The 15859-nt window shown below is 37.5% G+C and overlaps 2 protein-coding genes across 2 annotated transcripts; both read left to right on the top strand.

The window, feature by feature from the left end:
• The first annotated feature begins 1604 nt into the window (after nt 1–1604).
• LOC110675723 (cuticle protein 38-like) lies at nt 1605–2353 on the top strand. Its single transcript, XM_021841432.1, has 2 exons — nt 1605–1691; nt 1760–2353. Exons 1-2 carry the CDS (start codon nt 1677–1679, stop codon nt 2162–2164), a joined length of 420 nt encoding a protein of 139 aa, XP_021697124.1. The 5' UTR covers nt 1605–1676; the 3' UTR covers nt 2165–2353.
• A 7347-nt stretch (nt 2354–9700) lies between these two features.
• On the top strand, nt 9701–10474 carry LOC110675722 (cuticle protein 16.5-like). Its single transcript, XM_021841431.1, has 2 exons — nt 9701–9859; nt 9919–10474. The coding sequence occupies exons 1-2, from the start codon at nt 9845–9847 to the stop codon at nt 10351–10353; spliced, it is 450 nt and encodes a 149-aa protein (XP_021697123.1). The 5' UTR covers nt 9701–9844; the 3' UTR covers nt 10354–10474.
• The last annotated feature ends 5385 nt before the right edge of the window (nt 10475–15859 follow it).

Here is a 15859-nt window from a genome sequence, read left to right as displayed (position 1 = left end):
ACCAAATAACAAGGAAATGGTAGTCAATTGCAATTCAATTTTAACGTCTCCAATATAATTTACTCCGCGGAAGTAATGATGATTCTCTGGTTTGAGACTAGTAGAACAAGCTCAGATAAATTTATTTGCGAAATTATTCATTTGAATACGATTTATTCGTGCTGTTCGGAATTTTAATCAAGTGTTCGGAATATGAGAAAGAATGAACACAGTGTTCTATACCTTTAAAGGAAAACAATACTGAAACCAACTAAATCAACATTATTATCGGTACACCTAACAACTAACAGTTAGACTTTGCGAAGATATTAAAATTTAAAGTCACTGTTGGCCTTAAGATTTCGGAATATGAGTCAGAACGGTACTACACCTAGATATATGTGCTATTTTGATCAAGCTACAAAACTATTCGTCGCTTAACAACACAATTCCATTAACAAGAAACAATTCGTAAAAAACTTAGTTAATACTATCAGGAGGTAGTTTCTATCTCAAAGATACAATTGATTGATGATGCAATTTTCAATTATATGTCAACATATTTAATGTTAGAAGGTGGCATGAGTTTTGTGGATTTTTTCTATAACAATATTGTTCTCTACTATAAATTCTTACACTGAAATGGACAATGAAGTAACAAAAAACATGGACAAGCTTTTTAAGCTACTATACCCATGATGACGCTTTTTATGTGCGTTTTTTCTCTTTTAGTTCAATCGCATCGATAGTCGTTAGTGACAAGTTTTTGCGTTTGACACATGGAACTTGATTAAATTTTGGGATGCAGCAAGTTTTTTCTGCTATGTCATTGTTATTTTACTGTCGAAATAGTGCCACAATTGAGAACACATCATATTTGGAATGAATATGAAATTAATCCGCACAAATTTAGTGTATTTTATTTAATCGTGTATTTAATTTGACAGTATGATATAGTATTTTCAACTGTTACACTGTCTTCAGTGTATATTCATTTTGTATAAAGGGTCCCTTTCATGAGATCTGACCTGAGCTTCCGAAGCTCAAATACAGCTCTGTTTGGGATAGTTTTATAAAAGAATCGATTCACTACGTCGGGATTAAAATAGAAATATTTTTTAAAAGGATTTCTAATGCTAATGCCCACATCATTGCTGAAGCAAGCGTTAATCATTTACCTTCCTAAATTTTCTGTCTTGTTCAGAATATGAAGCTGTCTGGAATTCAAACAACGTGCACACCAAGTCATGCAGGTGAACTCATTGAAATTTCCAAAATTTGCCCTTGCGAAGTATTTTGCCAAACACTGATCTTCATCATGAAAACTGCGAGAACTCATCCCTTTCACTACCAGCTGAAGGCCAGGGATGTTCCGACAGTATTTCACGAATCCACCTTCACTTTCGTTTGCCACCTGAATAACGGTCGTCTGATTTGAATAACGAACTCAAACGCGGTTAACAGTGCGCGGTGTCGCGTCATTCTACCGATTAGCAAACCCGTGCCGTCGATCATGCAACCGAACCGTAATTTACAACAATCACGTACTTACGCCCGTGTATTATCCTCACCAGCAAATGCGGGTGGACGAAACCCAAATACTTGATTCGGTATAAAAACAAATCGCAATCAATCGGAAGCTATCAGTTACCTGCTTTCAAGTCAAGCCTTACACATCCCAAACAACCCCAATCAAAATGTTCGCCAAATTGGTAAGTCTTCAGCCTGATTCTGGACAGTGTTCAAATTCTAACGCTTCATATTTTCTGAAACCCTACAGTTCTTCGTTGCCACTCTGGCCATCGCTAGCGCCGCCCCCAAGCCAGGATTCGTGGGTGCCCCTGTGGCCTACTCGGCTCCACTGGTGGCCGCTCCAGCTGCTGTTGCCCCTGCCGTAGCCTACACCGCCGGATACGCTAACGTAGGAGATTCCGCCGTTGTCACCTCGCACAACTCCCAGGTTATCAACCCAGCTTACGCTGCCTACACTGCTGCTGCTCCACTGGCCTATGCCGCTGCTGCTGCTCCAGCTTTCGCTCCCTATGCCGCTCCTTACGCTGCTCCTTATGCTGCCGCTCCTTATGCTGCCCCATATGCTGCCCCGTATGCTGCTGGATTCGCCGCTCCTTATGCTGCCGCACCTCTGGCCTACACCGCTCCACTGGCGGCCAAGTATGTGCTGTAAATAGGGGAGATAGCGTTCCAACAACGGTTAGAAGAATGAGTGATTGAATGAGTTGATCTCAGTTTTGCATAAGATGCAGTGTTGAGTTATGTTTTCCCTTTCGGTGTAACGAAGCAAAAACTTTTTCGTGATGGAAAATGTTGATATTAGAAGCAATAAATTATTTATCATGAACAACTTAAACAAAAATTATTGTTGTGGTTTAATACTTTATCAAACAAAGAATAAGTCTTAATGATATCTTTTATAACCAGTTGACCCTTTTCCCTGAAACCATTTCCTCGAAAGAAACAGTTCCCCGAAAAGTGATACAGGTCTAAAAGGTGCAAGATTTGTCTTCAGTGATGGCGTGGTGAACTATAAGCAATCAAAAGAACATACCATGCTTTCACAGTTACGGATCACACATGGTATCGTTAGGACATTTTGAACCGAATAAATAGATCAAAACATATAGGTTGACGTGAGACATATTTTTGCCTCACCATACTAATTGTCTTCTACCATTTATGATGTTAAGCATCAAGTTCAACCGGAAAATAGAGGTGTTTTTGACGAATGCTGAGATAGTATTACACAGCTACCAAAATATTGTCGTTTCCAGTTAGAAGTGTCATCACCGTTCATAAGCTTGCACAGTTAAAATTCAAATATTTTTGAATGGAAGTGGCTCATTTCCTTAAATTTAGCATGATTGCATATTTTTACAATATGTTTGCTGACTTATAATATTCAATACTGAATATTAGCAGTTATAACAAGTGATCCATAATATATTAAAAAAGACAAATGCTTGAAATGCTTCGTGAAGAACGAAAAAAGATAAAATTTTTGGTACTGCCTTGTACTTCATAAAAAACACTTAAGAATAAAAAATACCAGCAGCAAATTTGACAAAATATGCTTGAAAACAAGGACAATTCTCAAGGCGCTATGGTCAAATCAGGTTCTCCTAAAAAAATCTTATTTCAAAAGTGCTGTCAGAGATTATTCAACGCTACCTTCTTATTTCATCTCTCAACATGTTAATGACTGGATGATCGACCCCTATTTCCGCTGTAAATTCTGCTATTTTTGCTGTGAGATGTGACGCATTGCCAACTTTCACATAATCACCGAAAAATAAATGACTACAGAGTTGAAAAAAAAAAGATTTTGCACACTGACTAATAATGTGTCACAATTTGATCCATAATGTGAAATGTGTTTTATAATAGAGTTCACAGCAAATGATAAAATTTGGGGGGTCTGTAGCCTTGAGGTTACGCTTTCGCTTCATAAGCGGAAGGTCATGGGTTCGATTCCCAGCCCCTCTACAAAAAACCCGTCCAGCCACCAGAAGACGCATCACAGAGGACCGTGCTTTGGGGAGCACATCCATCCTCCGTCAGTATCAGATGGTGACTGAGACAAACTGACCCTCTTCGCAGGCAGCTAGCCTCACTAATAACAGAGCTCTCTCCTACCTGAGAGGTGTGAGAGTAAAAGAGTAGGAGAGAGTGAAACTGAATGTAAATATTGATAAGTTGAAAATAGATCTGTATCGATAAAGAAGCTACAGATCAACTGAATCCGGCACAGTAGTGGCCACGAGCACGGAGTGCCTATGAAAAAAAAAAAACGGATCACAGTCTTAAAAAAAAAAAAAAAAAATGATAAAATTTATAATTTTTGAGCTATTATTACACACTTTTTGGGGAGACGGTGTAGTCAGGGAAGTGACATTTGGTGAACTGCGTTCGGGAAACGACATTCGTGGAACCGACATTTTGGGAAAAGTAGCACAACCGATATCTTTCTCATACATCATATAAACCGTCTTCTGAAAAAAATCTTTTATCTATAATTAAATGCAAACCGAATTTAGTACTATAACATTCAGTTCCACCAGAATTACTTTCTTAAATACCTTCGTTAATAAGTTTATTTCAAAATTTCTTATTAAATGATGTCTACTCCCAGAAAATAATATGAAAAATTTTATCCATGAATTTATTGTATGATGCCTATACAAACATCTACAAGTATTTGTTTAAAAAATAAAAATGAAATCCACTTAGAATCTACCCATAATTCCTCTAAAGAAAGTTTCAGAGATCTGAAATTCGTTCAGGAAACCTTCCAGCAATTTCAAAAGTATCTGAGGGGGAAAATTTGGGAATTTTTTAAGAGATATTTTCATTGCTTCACATGTCATGTTATAACTCAGAAATCTCCCAAGACAATTTCTAGAATGATGGAAAAAGTCCTAAATCAATCCCATTATTCGGTCAATCATTTCTTTGGATTTCTTCACTTTTTTATGTCAAGCTTTAAAGACACTCATACAATAAATTGACAGCGATCGTCATCGATTCATTAACATATTTCACTATGAGTTAAATCGAAACATGTCGGAATCCAAACATGGCTGAAACAATGGCCGACTTTTGCCCCTCTTCACGACTCAATAGGCACTTATTTCCAGATCAATGCTTCTTTCGCGAGTTTTTTGCCCCCAAAGTTTTTGTGCATTAATTATTTGAACTCCAAGCTGATGCACCTTAAGAGTCATCGTGATAGTAATTGTAGTTTACGTAACAAGTTCCAGAATGTTGATTTGTACAGCACGGTTTCTGTCCAACAAGACTTGCCGAGTTGGAGAATTACGACAAGTGATGTAAAAATCGAGTTATGCAAAGAGATTAGCAGAAATCATACTGGGAGGCATTCACCATTATTTTGCAATTTCTGGAAATTATTGTGTATTGGTTCATTACGCAACGGAAAACAGTTGCGTAATAAAGAAGCATTGCGTAATAGTCATAACGCAACTGTTTTCCGTTGCGTAATGACAATTGCGACACTACGTAACTCTGTGCAGGAAGTAGGCCGTTTCATGATAGATTGGCGTGATGGAAATCAGCCCATTTACGATAAGAAATTGCAAAAATGTTTTCCAAATGTCGAAATCAATAAATTGGGTTTCTTCTGTTTTATATACCCGCAAAAAAATAATTTATGTTATTTCCATTAATTATTCTTTTTCAGTACCCTCAGCATATTATTGATTTATATGGTTCTTAATCAGGCTAAAATGTGGGCAAGTTAAGGTCTTCTAAAAACTCCCGTGAGTTTGGGCATATAATTCTACTTGAGTAAATGTAGATCAATTTATCATTTCTAAGTAAAAGAAAGTATCACAATACTGAACCCTAGAAGGTTGTTATGTTTTGGGGAACCTCTTGCATTGTCAAGATCCCAGCTTAAGCAAATATGTGAGTACAACAAGTGTACTTGTTTACCCAAAAGCTTTCTGGAATAAATACATATGAACGGCTTTTAGAAATTGAGAAAACGCAAATTTTCATGCAAAAAGATTGTTGATATCTATTTAACCTCACCTGAAATTTTTCTAATAATGAACTCTAATAAAATGCCTTGGAAAACAAAAATTGTCACTTCAGAATGATTAGCTACGCACAGTTACGAACTGCATGTTCCAACTTATTGTTTCATTGGAACTTCCATAATCATTTTAAACATTTTTAAGATTTCTTTTCGGAAAAATTACTTGATATTCCATTGATTCATAAAAGTTTTGATTTGATCAGTTTTAGACAGTTTATTTTAAAATTTCCAGTTTATAAAAAATTTATAAGCATACTCCCATATACCGTTAAGTCACCAGTCACCGTGCGGCCTCCATTCACCGTGCACATATACAAATTCCTACAGAATATTCATACAATTTTTCCAAATTATTCTTTTTTCAGCAAAATAAGATAAAACTGATGAAATGAAGTAGTTTTTGTCACAAAGCATTTTGAAAAACCTAGTTTATGTAGTCAAAATCATGTGAATTCTGTTTGATAATGATATTTTTCACCACTCTTAGTAGAAACGCGACAAAATCACATTTTTTCATTTTAACGATGGAGTATGATTTTTTTTTAAATTTCAACAAGTTTTCACTGTGGATACTATTAGTAAGATGTTCTTCATCGTATAAGCAATAAAATTTTATGCAAATTAGATTTTTTTATTTTGTTCCAGTCGAAACCCAAATGCACGGTGAATGGACCCTTTTCAATATATATGGTTCCTATTACCGTGCATTAGTGTAAAAGGCATGAAACTATTCGGCAATATAAGATTTATTGTTATGTTGTCATGTAACTACTTCATATTTAGTTTTTGAGTGAATATGAAATGGTTTGGACAATACAGTGAAACCTCATATAACGGTTTTAATGAAAAAATAATGATTAAGACAATTTTAATTTTTTTTTTGGTTTTTATTGTAAATGATGATTTGAATACTCTTAAAAATGAGTGCGCACACTACTAGCAACATAGTTGTACCATCAACAACGTTTCTTCGAGATACAAAATTAAATCATGACGAAAACTATACGCATGGTGAATGGTGCACTAGTGTGCACGATAAATGGTGACATAGAACGGTACGAGGCGACCTTAACATGACATTTTCAAACATAGTTTTTGAGTAATTTTTTGTTATGCATCACTAGTTTTAGATTTTTCCCTGAATTATTATATAATTGCACGCTAAGTAGTGGTATTCTAGTGCACTTCAAATTATTTGAAAAAGTTAAATAATTTTTTGAAGTGCAATTTTTTTTTAAATGCATGGTGAATGGTAGCTTGACGGTACCAGGATTCTATTAAAACCATGTCCAAAATGTGTTGAGTCTTCTTAAGCCGAATGGTTAAAGTTCACGGCTACAAAGCAAAGTCATGCTGAAGGTGTCTGGGTTCGATTCCCGGTTGGTCCAGGATCTATTAGTAATGGAAATTTCCTAGACTTCCCTGAGCCTAGAGTATCATCGTTCTTGCCACACGATATACAAATGCGAAAATTGCAACTTTGGCAAAAAAAATCTATCATTTAATAAGTGTGGAAGTGTTCATTGAATACTAAGCTGAGATGCCGGCTCTGTCCCAGTGAGGACGTAATGCCAAGAAGAAGAAGACGAAACTTTTTGAAATAAGTTGTCCTTCCAATCTTCAATTAAAGATCATTCACATCGTCAATATGTCAATACATCCGCTCAGCGCCCGTACCCTTGAACTTCTCGTCCATCCTCGAAAAAAAAATACAACTCGCTTTCAATGGGCAGTTAAAATTTCCCAAAGGTAGCCCGAAAATCCGTTCGTCACGATCCGCAATCCGATTTGTTTTTGTTGTTGCCACTGTACAATACCTATTCCTGGCTCGGTGCGTTCCATGCAGACCAACCGATTGGTCAAGGTTAACGTACGCGCGCCCGATCAGTCCGTGGACAATAGAGTAAGGTGGGGCCATATATTGACTAGAATTTTGCTGAACAAACTTTTCCAACTCAAAAGGCAAATCCCGTAGATGCTGCATCTTCTTCTGACTGCTTCTCAGCTTAGTGTTCGTATGAGCCACCTCCACATCCACAGTTATTAACTGAGTGCAATCTTCGCCGAATGATCATTTGAGAATCATGTGTATATCATGTGGCAGTTACGAAGATATTCTATGCAATCGAGAAAATTTCCTGTACGTGAAGATCCTCAACCGATGGGATTCAACCTCACGACCCTCGGTTTGGTCTTGCTGAATAGATGCGCGTTTACCACTCTGCCTATTCGGACTGCTACCTTTGCCGAATTGGATTAAAAATTGCGCGTGTATTTTTATCTATACTGTTTTATTTTCCTATCAAAATTTTAATAAATTTTCAAGACCACTTAAAAAAAAGTGAAGAAAACGGAGTTTTCATAATTTGAAAATTTATAACTTGGTAACGGTACATTTGATTCTGAAGAAAATCATAAGAAATCCATGTTATAATCAATATTATAAAACAAAAAGTTTTGCCCCACTGTACTCTAGGTAGGTACTGCGCGGTGACAATAACTGGACCGCGTTGTAAATCCACCCCGCTTAGGAGTATGGACACTAGCGAGACATGGCCCAGCAGTAGCAACAGCACGACACGGGCAGGTGTAATCGCATACGACTAACTTATCACGTTGCGTATGGAATGCTAATCATCCTTCGGCGCAGCCTACCGCGTGCATTCTAGGTAACATACGACGAATAGCCAGCAGTGATCATTTCGGCAGGGGTAATGGGCAAAATTTTCCTTTGGCCACTAAACCAGCAGCGTTGGCTCTGTGATGGATGAGACACCTTTGGAAACAGCGGTAGTCCATAGGCGGGTTTAGGAAATACAGAAAGAAATTAACTGAACTGTCGTTTTATCCACCCGTTAGTTTTGTTGCTACCTCGGCTTTGGGGCAAAATTTCGCATTAGTTTGAGTTTTTTTCCATCATCATCAACCATTTTTATTAAAAATAAGTTTTATTTTAATATAATTCCTCCACATTCCGCCAATATTTTCCACCACAAAAAAAAATAAGTCGCGATAACTTTTTTGTTTCTCAATATTTTTGTACCATTTATTCACAAGTTCTTAAAAAAACTCTTCTTTTTTTAAGAATCTGTGTCGATATTGATCATCAGTTATCTAGTTTTGAAAGTATTCCGCTATTCCTTGGTGGACCTACACTTTTTTATATAAAAATTGACTCCCATTTTTTGAAATGTCAGGTGATATGGAATTTCTCACTACTCAAAATCGGTTGTATCAATTTGCTTAATTTTTTCACAACAGATTCTCATAAAAGTATTGCTGCGAAGTTCGAAATAGCTCCGGATCCAGATGACCAATGAATCAAATCGATACAGACTCCAAAAATAGATGAAATTTGAGAACTTGAGAGAAAATGGTACAAAAATATCGAAAAACAAATAATTATTGCGATGTGAATAATTTCTTATGGTGGTGCACTACCCATTACTAAATATTTGTAACATTGGACAAAAGTAGGCATTGAGTAAATGGGTTACCAAGTTTGCATTTTATTGTAGTATGGGAGGAGACCAAAAGTGCTTATTTAAGCTGAAATTTTGTACAACTCATATCGCATATTTGGTGAACAGTCAGAAAATAATTCTGATAGAAATTTCGTTGCTCCTGCATCATGAGGCTCATGTATAATCTCAATGTGACTGTTATGCGGTCATAATTACCAATGTGACAAAACAACTTGGTAATTTTTTAAATTTTCTAGGACAATTTCACAGATTTTACTAAGTTGATCGAAAGTATTTGTCATTTGATGACTCTCCCCGGTATTAACTAGAAATTTTCAAAAATGTCGAATGTGACAAAATGCAGTTATGCAGCGTGTATGGAAAAAATAAATGTTGATATGAAAAAAAAGGTTTTGTCCAAAAGTTCGTATGGGACTCTTATGTTTTATGGGTGTGTAAATGATATTAAAATTAATAAGTTTCAATCAAATTTTCAAACAACCTCCTGAAAAGCAAAGCTTACCTGACATTCCCAGCTACGCCTATGGTACCCAGCGAATGAAATTTAGTTGTCGTCAAATTGAGCGTAAGTATTTAGTTCTTGCAACGAAGTGCGTTGTTGGATGCTTCTGAGCAAATAGAGTTCATTGTGACACATCACCAAGCGCTGCTTTTAGCGAGCCTGAAGTCAAGCCGGGGGTGGAAGCATATCTGCCGCAGGATTCCAAAATTTATGATGGTATAAAAGTGGCGGTTGAGTGGAATTGGATTATAGTTCGATAGCTCACTTCAATCAGTTAACACTGAAATCAATCTTTAAGTCAAGATGTTCACCAAATTGGTAAGCTTTGGGTGATCTTCAGCATTGATCCTTGTCATAACGACATTTTTTCTCAACAGATTTGTATTGCCGCCCTGGCTATCTCGTGTGCCTCTGCAAAGCCGGGAGTCGTCGCTCCGGTGGCCTATTCCGCCCCATTGGTTGCCGCTGCTCCGGCTCCAGCTTTCGTGACCGCTCAAAGCTCCCAGGTCGTTGCTCGTAACTACAATGGAATCGCTCCATTGGCTTACACTGCTGCCCTTCCTGCTCCCGTGGCTTATGCTGCACCAGTTGCCAAGGTCGCCGCTCCTCTGGCCTACGCCGCCCCGGTAGCCAAGGTTGCTGCCCCAGTAGCTTATGCAGCTCCAGCGGCTCCTCTGGCCTACGCTGCGCCATACGCCGCTCCATACGCTGCTCCCTACGCTTCTCCCTATGCCGCTCCCTATGTTGCTCCTTATGCAGCTCCTTTTGCTTCGCCATACGCTGCCTACCGCTACAGCCCGTACGTGCTGTAAATGGATGATTAGCCAGTAAGGACCGAACATGTGATATCCAAATGTGAGAGCAGGCTATATTATTGTTGCAGTAGTATGATAAGTTCAGAGGAATACAAATCATTTTGAAACCGAACAAAAATGTTATTTAGTGATGACACGATTTTATCACATTCTTTAGCCTAGTGGTAATGTCTGCGGCTATAAAGTAAAGCCATGTTGAAGGTGTCTGGGTTCGATTCCTGAGCGATTAAGGATCTTTTCGTGAAGGAAATTCCCGTGACCTACTCGGGCATGAAGTTTCATCGTAGCGTTTTGTCCAAATTACGAACAGATTTATAATCCAAACACTCTAGTTTTATATAGAGATTTATATTCCCAGGAAATGGTGATCATTCGCAATTTTGTTTGCAACTCTGTTTTGCTGTAATGATTCGTCAATATGGGGTCAAAGTTCGCTTCAAACTTACTCGACAGAATCTATGTCGCGTACTGTTATGACTCGAAATCCAGACACTTGAGCACCGCATTAACTTCAAAAATAATTTTTACAATTAATGATCATTATTTCCATAATGTACTGTGTTTTTTTACGTTGTTAAATGTTTATTTTTTTGGCATAGTGTAATAAAAATAGCGATTATTTATTAAAAAAAAGTTTAAATATGAGAAAACAGGAGATGTGTCTTGCTTCGAAATCCGGACACTTTTGCTTCGAATTCCGGACACGTCTTTTTGACCGAATTGTTGCATATTTAGTAAAAAAAAATCAACTCACCAACTATACATTTCAGGATTTTGAACAGTTCACTACACGTATCTACAAAAGTTTCGAGTCGTCAATAACTCTGAAGCTAAAAACAGTTATGGCAAAATTGCTACTCTCCACTTCATTGCAACTATAAGGTGAAGTCCAACACGCGCTGAAATGTTTGAGTGTCGATAGCATTTCGTTCTTTTATTTTTGTTATTAATATTTTAATGCCTACTACGATACATTAACATCTATAACATACAATTGAAGTTAAAGAATAGTTTAGTGCATAAGTGTTACAAGAAAATTTAATTTTTTGTTATGAAAAAATGTGAAAACTGAACCTTTTGTGTTCAGTAGATCACTTTCAAATGATAGAGATACATTCTTTTACTCGTCCGAATTGATTCAAAACAGAGGAAAAACAATTCATTTTCCTTATAATTTTAACTCCCATACACCTAATTTGGCGAGAACGGTTTTCCCGGGAAACTGACTAGACTGATCAAAGCTACGATGGATAGTGTACAGTGCTGTGTGAAGATATCGGGTGCTTTATCGGACCCGTTTGAAACACGCAAAGGACTTCGACAAGGCGATGGTCTTTCCTGCCTCCTGTTCAATATTGCGCTAGAAGGTGTTATGAAACGGGCGGGCTTCAACATGCGGGGCACGATCTTCAATAAATCCAGCCAGTTCATTTGTTTCGCTGACGACGTGGACATTGTCGGAAGAACGTTCCAGGTGGTTGCTGAACAGTATACCAAGCTGAAACGTGAAGCAGATCGGGTTGGATTGAAGGTAAATACGTCGAAGACGAAATATCTGCTGGCTGGAGGAACCGAGCGCGATAGAGCTCGCATAGGCAGACGCGTGACGATCGACGGGGATGAGTTCGAGGTGGTGGACGAATTCGTCTATCTCGGATCATTGATAACGTCGGATAACAACTGCAGCAGAGAAATTCGAAGACGTATCATCGCCGGAATTCGTGCTTACTATGGACTCCACAAGACCTTGCGGTCTGGTAAACTTCACTTCCGTACTAAGTGTACCATGTACAAGACGCTAATAAGACCGGTAGTCCTCTACGGGCATGAGACGTGGACAATGCTCGAAGAGGACCTGCAAGCGCTAGGAGTTTTTGAACGACGTGTGCTTAGGACGATCTTCGGCGGAGTATGTGAGAACGGCGTATGGAGGAGAAGAATGAACCACGAGCTTGCGCAACTCTACGGTGAACCCAGTATCACGAAAGTCGTCAAAGCTGGAAGGGTACGATGGGCGGGACACGTTGTGAGAATACCGGACAACAATCCCGCAAAAATGGTGTTCAACTCAAATCCGGCCGGTACAAGACGAAGGGGAGCGCAACGAGCTAGGTGGTTTGACCAAGTGGAGCAGGATCTTGGAAGTGTGGGGCGATCGAGGAATTGGAGGTTAGCAGCCATGGACCGAGTTAGTTGGCGTAACATTGTGGCGCAGGTCATGTCTTGAAGGACGTAGCGCCAGCAAAAGTAAAGTAAGTACACCTAATTTGGCCAGGATGCTCTTAATTTGGCCACTCTCGTAAGAAATCAATGTGATTGGCTAATTTAGGAACCGAAACTAAATCTATGGCTGAAACTGGTTCTATTGGTTATTCTAAATTTCCTTCGGGTTTCCATTGTTAATCGATTGATAAGACTTTACGCAAGCATAATAAACAAACCGTTTCCTGAACTTTGTATTCAATTGAATATAAATGACGAGAGTCCAAAATATATATTTTGAGGGTCCAACATATATTGTGGTGTCCAAAATATTGAAAGCCAGTGCTTTAGAACTGAACTATTTTTAACGTATTTTAGACTATACATTACCATGTGAGCATTTTTATCTTATGTAGGAGGTGTTCCTCCACTTTTATGATATGGTTTCAAACTAGGTTACGTTGTGCATTTCATAAATTGTGACTAAATCCAAAATCACTTCCTGAAAATTCAGACATGAATGCCATGACAAATGGTAAAGTGTCTTAAATAAAACATAACATAACATAACTTCCTGAAAAGGTCCAAATTTCGACTGATACTCTGTATTATCGAGCGGAAAAAGTTCAAATTACTTGAATCTTCGGCAAAGTTTTTTGTAACAACGAGGACCATTTACTGACTTGAAAGGATAGTTCGTTAATCATCCGTATAGGCGGCGCCAAAATCTAACTTTTTACTGTGACGTTCTAGCATGTTCGTCAAAGATGTTTATTTTGATAAAATAAACAACTCTTTCGAAGATGTCAAAATTCCACAGCCTACTGTTTTTAAGTTGTTGGCAAAATGAGACAAAATAGGGTAACGGTCGTATTTTGGACCCCCTAAGGAAGTGATTTTAGATTTTTGTCCCAATTAATTAATTGTACAAGTCAAAGCACATGCCAAAATGTAGAGAAAAACTTCCTCTATGAGACAAAAATGCCCATACGGTCAAGTAGAGTCCAGAAAACGACGAAAATAATTGACTTGTGAAGCACTGATTTTCATTATTTTGGACACACCAATACATTTTGGACCCTCAAAGTATATATTTTGGACCCCCGGCATTTTTTTATCGTTTAGCGACAAAGTCCACGACACTGGTTGCATAATATGCTTGCCCATAGTCTAATCAATCGATTGACAATAGGCAACCGAAGAAATTCTTCGCCTATGGTTCAGAAATTTGAAAAAAGTTTTTGTTTACATCTGGAAAATTTCTGACGGCTTCAATTTCTGTGTGTAACGTGTTGTAACGGTTGCATGGATGAACCGAGTAAATTAAATTGATTCCAGATAAAATAAACACATTTTCTATGTACAAACGGTTGATGCAAGTGCGGAATAGTCCTATCTTTCCAAATGACATGCGAATTGAGTTGGTCTTTCGATTTAAACAGGGAAATTTGCAGGAAAATGGCCCAGGGGGTCCACAATATATAGGGGTCCAAAATATATTGGTTACTCTAAGTGAACAAACGGTTTTTCATACACCGAGTTTGACATTCTTCTTAAATAATGCTAAAATTGGGAATTTTGGACCCCCTCCACCCCTCCGTTACGCTTTTTGTATGTAAAATTTCAAATTTTCGTGTGAGTCGTAACGCTTGAGCTTACTAACACCCCCCACCCTCCCCCAAAAGAGTTACTAAATTTGTGGACGGCGTCTTATGTCATATAATATTATTTTCTGATGGACATATAACAATCATTAACTCTTGTGGAAACGATTTTATAATACGACGCATAAATATTAAGAAATAACAAATTTTGAAAATTAGAGCATTTTTTTATTCTAATCTCTTCATAAACACAAAAAAGCAAGCTCAAATTTTAAAGCTACGTAGAACAATACTGAATGAGACGGATATAAAAATATCAAAGAGGTATATTTTGATGTTTTCTGAGATTTTTTTTCAGTTTTCTTAGGTTATCTTTTCATTTCGCCAATAATATTTTCGTGATAATAAATCTTCGAGATGTTTAGTAGAATACCTATAAGTAGATGAAAAACCGAATTTAGTACTATACCATTTAATTCCACTAGAGTTTGTATCCTTTGACAAATACGCGTATTTCGACCTCAACTGTAAGGCCGTCTTCAGTGTCGTGTACTAGACTCGACTTGGTCGAGTCGAGTCTAGTACACGACACTGAAGACGGCCTTACAGTTGAGGTCGAAATACGCGTATCTGTCAAAGGATACAAACTCTAGTGGAATTAAATGGTATAGTACTAAATTCGGTTTTTCATCTACTAATATTTTCGTGGCAAACATTTAATTTGCCATTGACAAACAAAAACATTTATGATTATTTTCTTCCTACATGACCTAGATGAAATCTGAAGCCTGCATTCAGATTTCATCTGAATATTCGTCTGTTACAGTATTTGGAAGATTTCTATTGAAAAAAAAAAAAAAAAAAACACTAGAATGTGGACACATATTTAGGCTTAAATAATTTAGCAGTTCTCAAAATCTCAGGAATCTCCAATTTGCTACCTTTAACCTAAATCCTCTGTCTCAAAACATTCAAGGATCGATCAACGCTTTCCACTTGAAAACAAATCTACAAGCTTACGACAAGATGTCATGCGCTCTGAAATTCTGTATCAAAAATAACACATTCAAAAAAAATTCATCACATTGAGCAATGATGACGATAATTCTGTGTTGTTTTTTTCATGAGGGCTTATCTGCATTCATTGATTTATCTTCATCGTTGCTCTCTTTGCGTTATTGTGCTGTAGGATGAAGAATCACTATGTACATCTTGCTTCATTAACAAGAAATATTACAGATTTATCTAATTTAGCAAAATCATTAGCGAAAGAGAGGATCGATTAAGAAAAATCGCTTTTGTCAGTTGGGCCCTATTGAAGTAACAGCACAGAATTAACTGACACATGATCAAATTTTCCACGGCATACTATATATATTTTTTTTAAGATACCGACACGTTAATGCTTCCAGTAGACGATTCGCCTTTTGAATGAAGCACCACACTAGACATGAAACTAGCATGCATTTTCGTAAAAATTCAGCCGAATAATTCCCGATCAGTGCGAAAACGAACAAAAACAAACTTCGCTAGCACGAAACAAATCTGGCTATGAAAGCGAAAGCGACGAGAAAGAGAGTGGGTGCGACACACGCACACATTCAGTGTCACCAACTGTTGGTGTTATTTCAATATTCAATTTCACCTAGAGGCACTGACATTGATAATTGAATATACAAAATTGCAAATGAGGCAAT

Source organism: Aedes aegypti, chromosome 2 (assembly GCF_002204515.2).
Source record: "Aedes aegypti strain LVP_AGWG chromosome 2, AaegL5.0 Primary Assembly, whole genome shotgun sequence".
NCBI classification, from domain to species: domain Eukaryota; kingdom Metazoa; phylum Arthropoda; class Insecta; order Diptera; family Culicidae; genus Aedes; species Aedes aegypti.
This window is presented reverse-complemented; position numbering and strand designations above follow the sequence as displayed.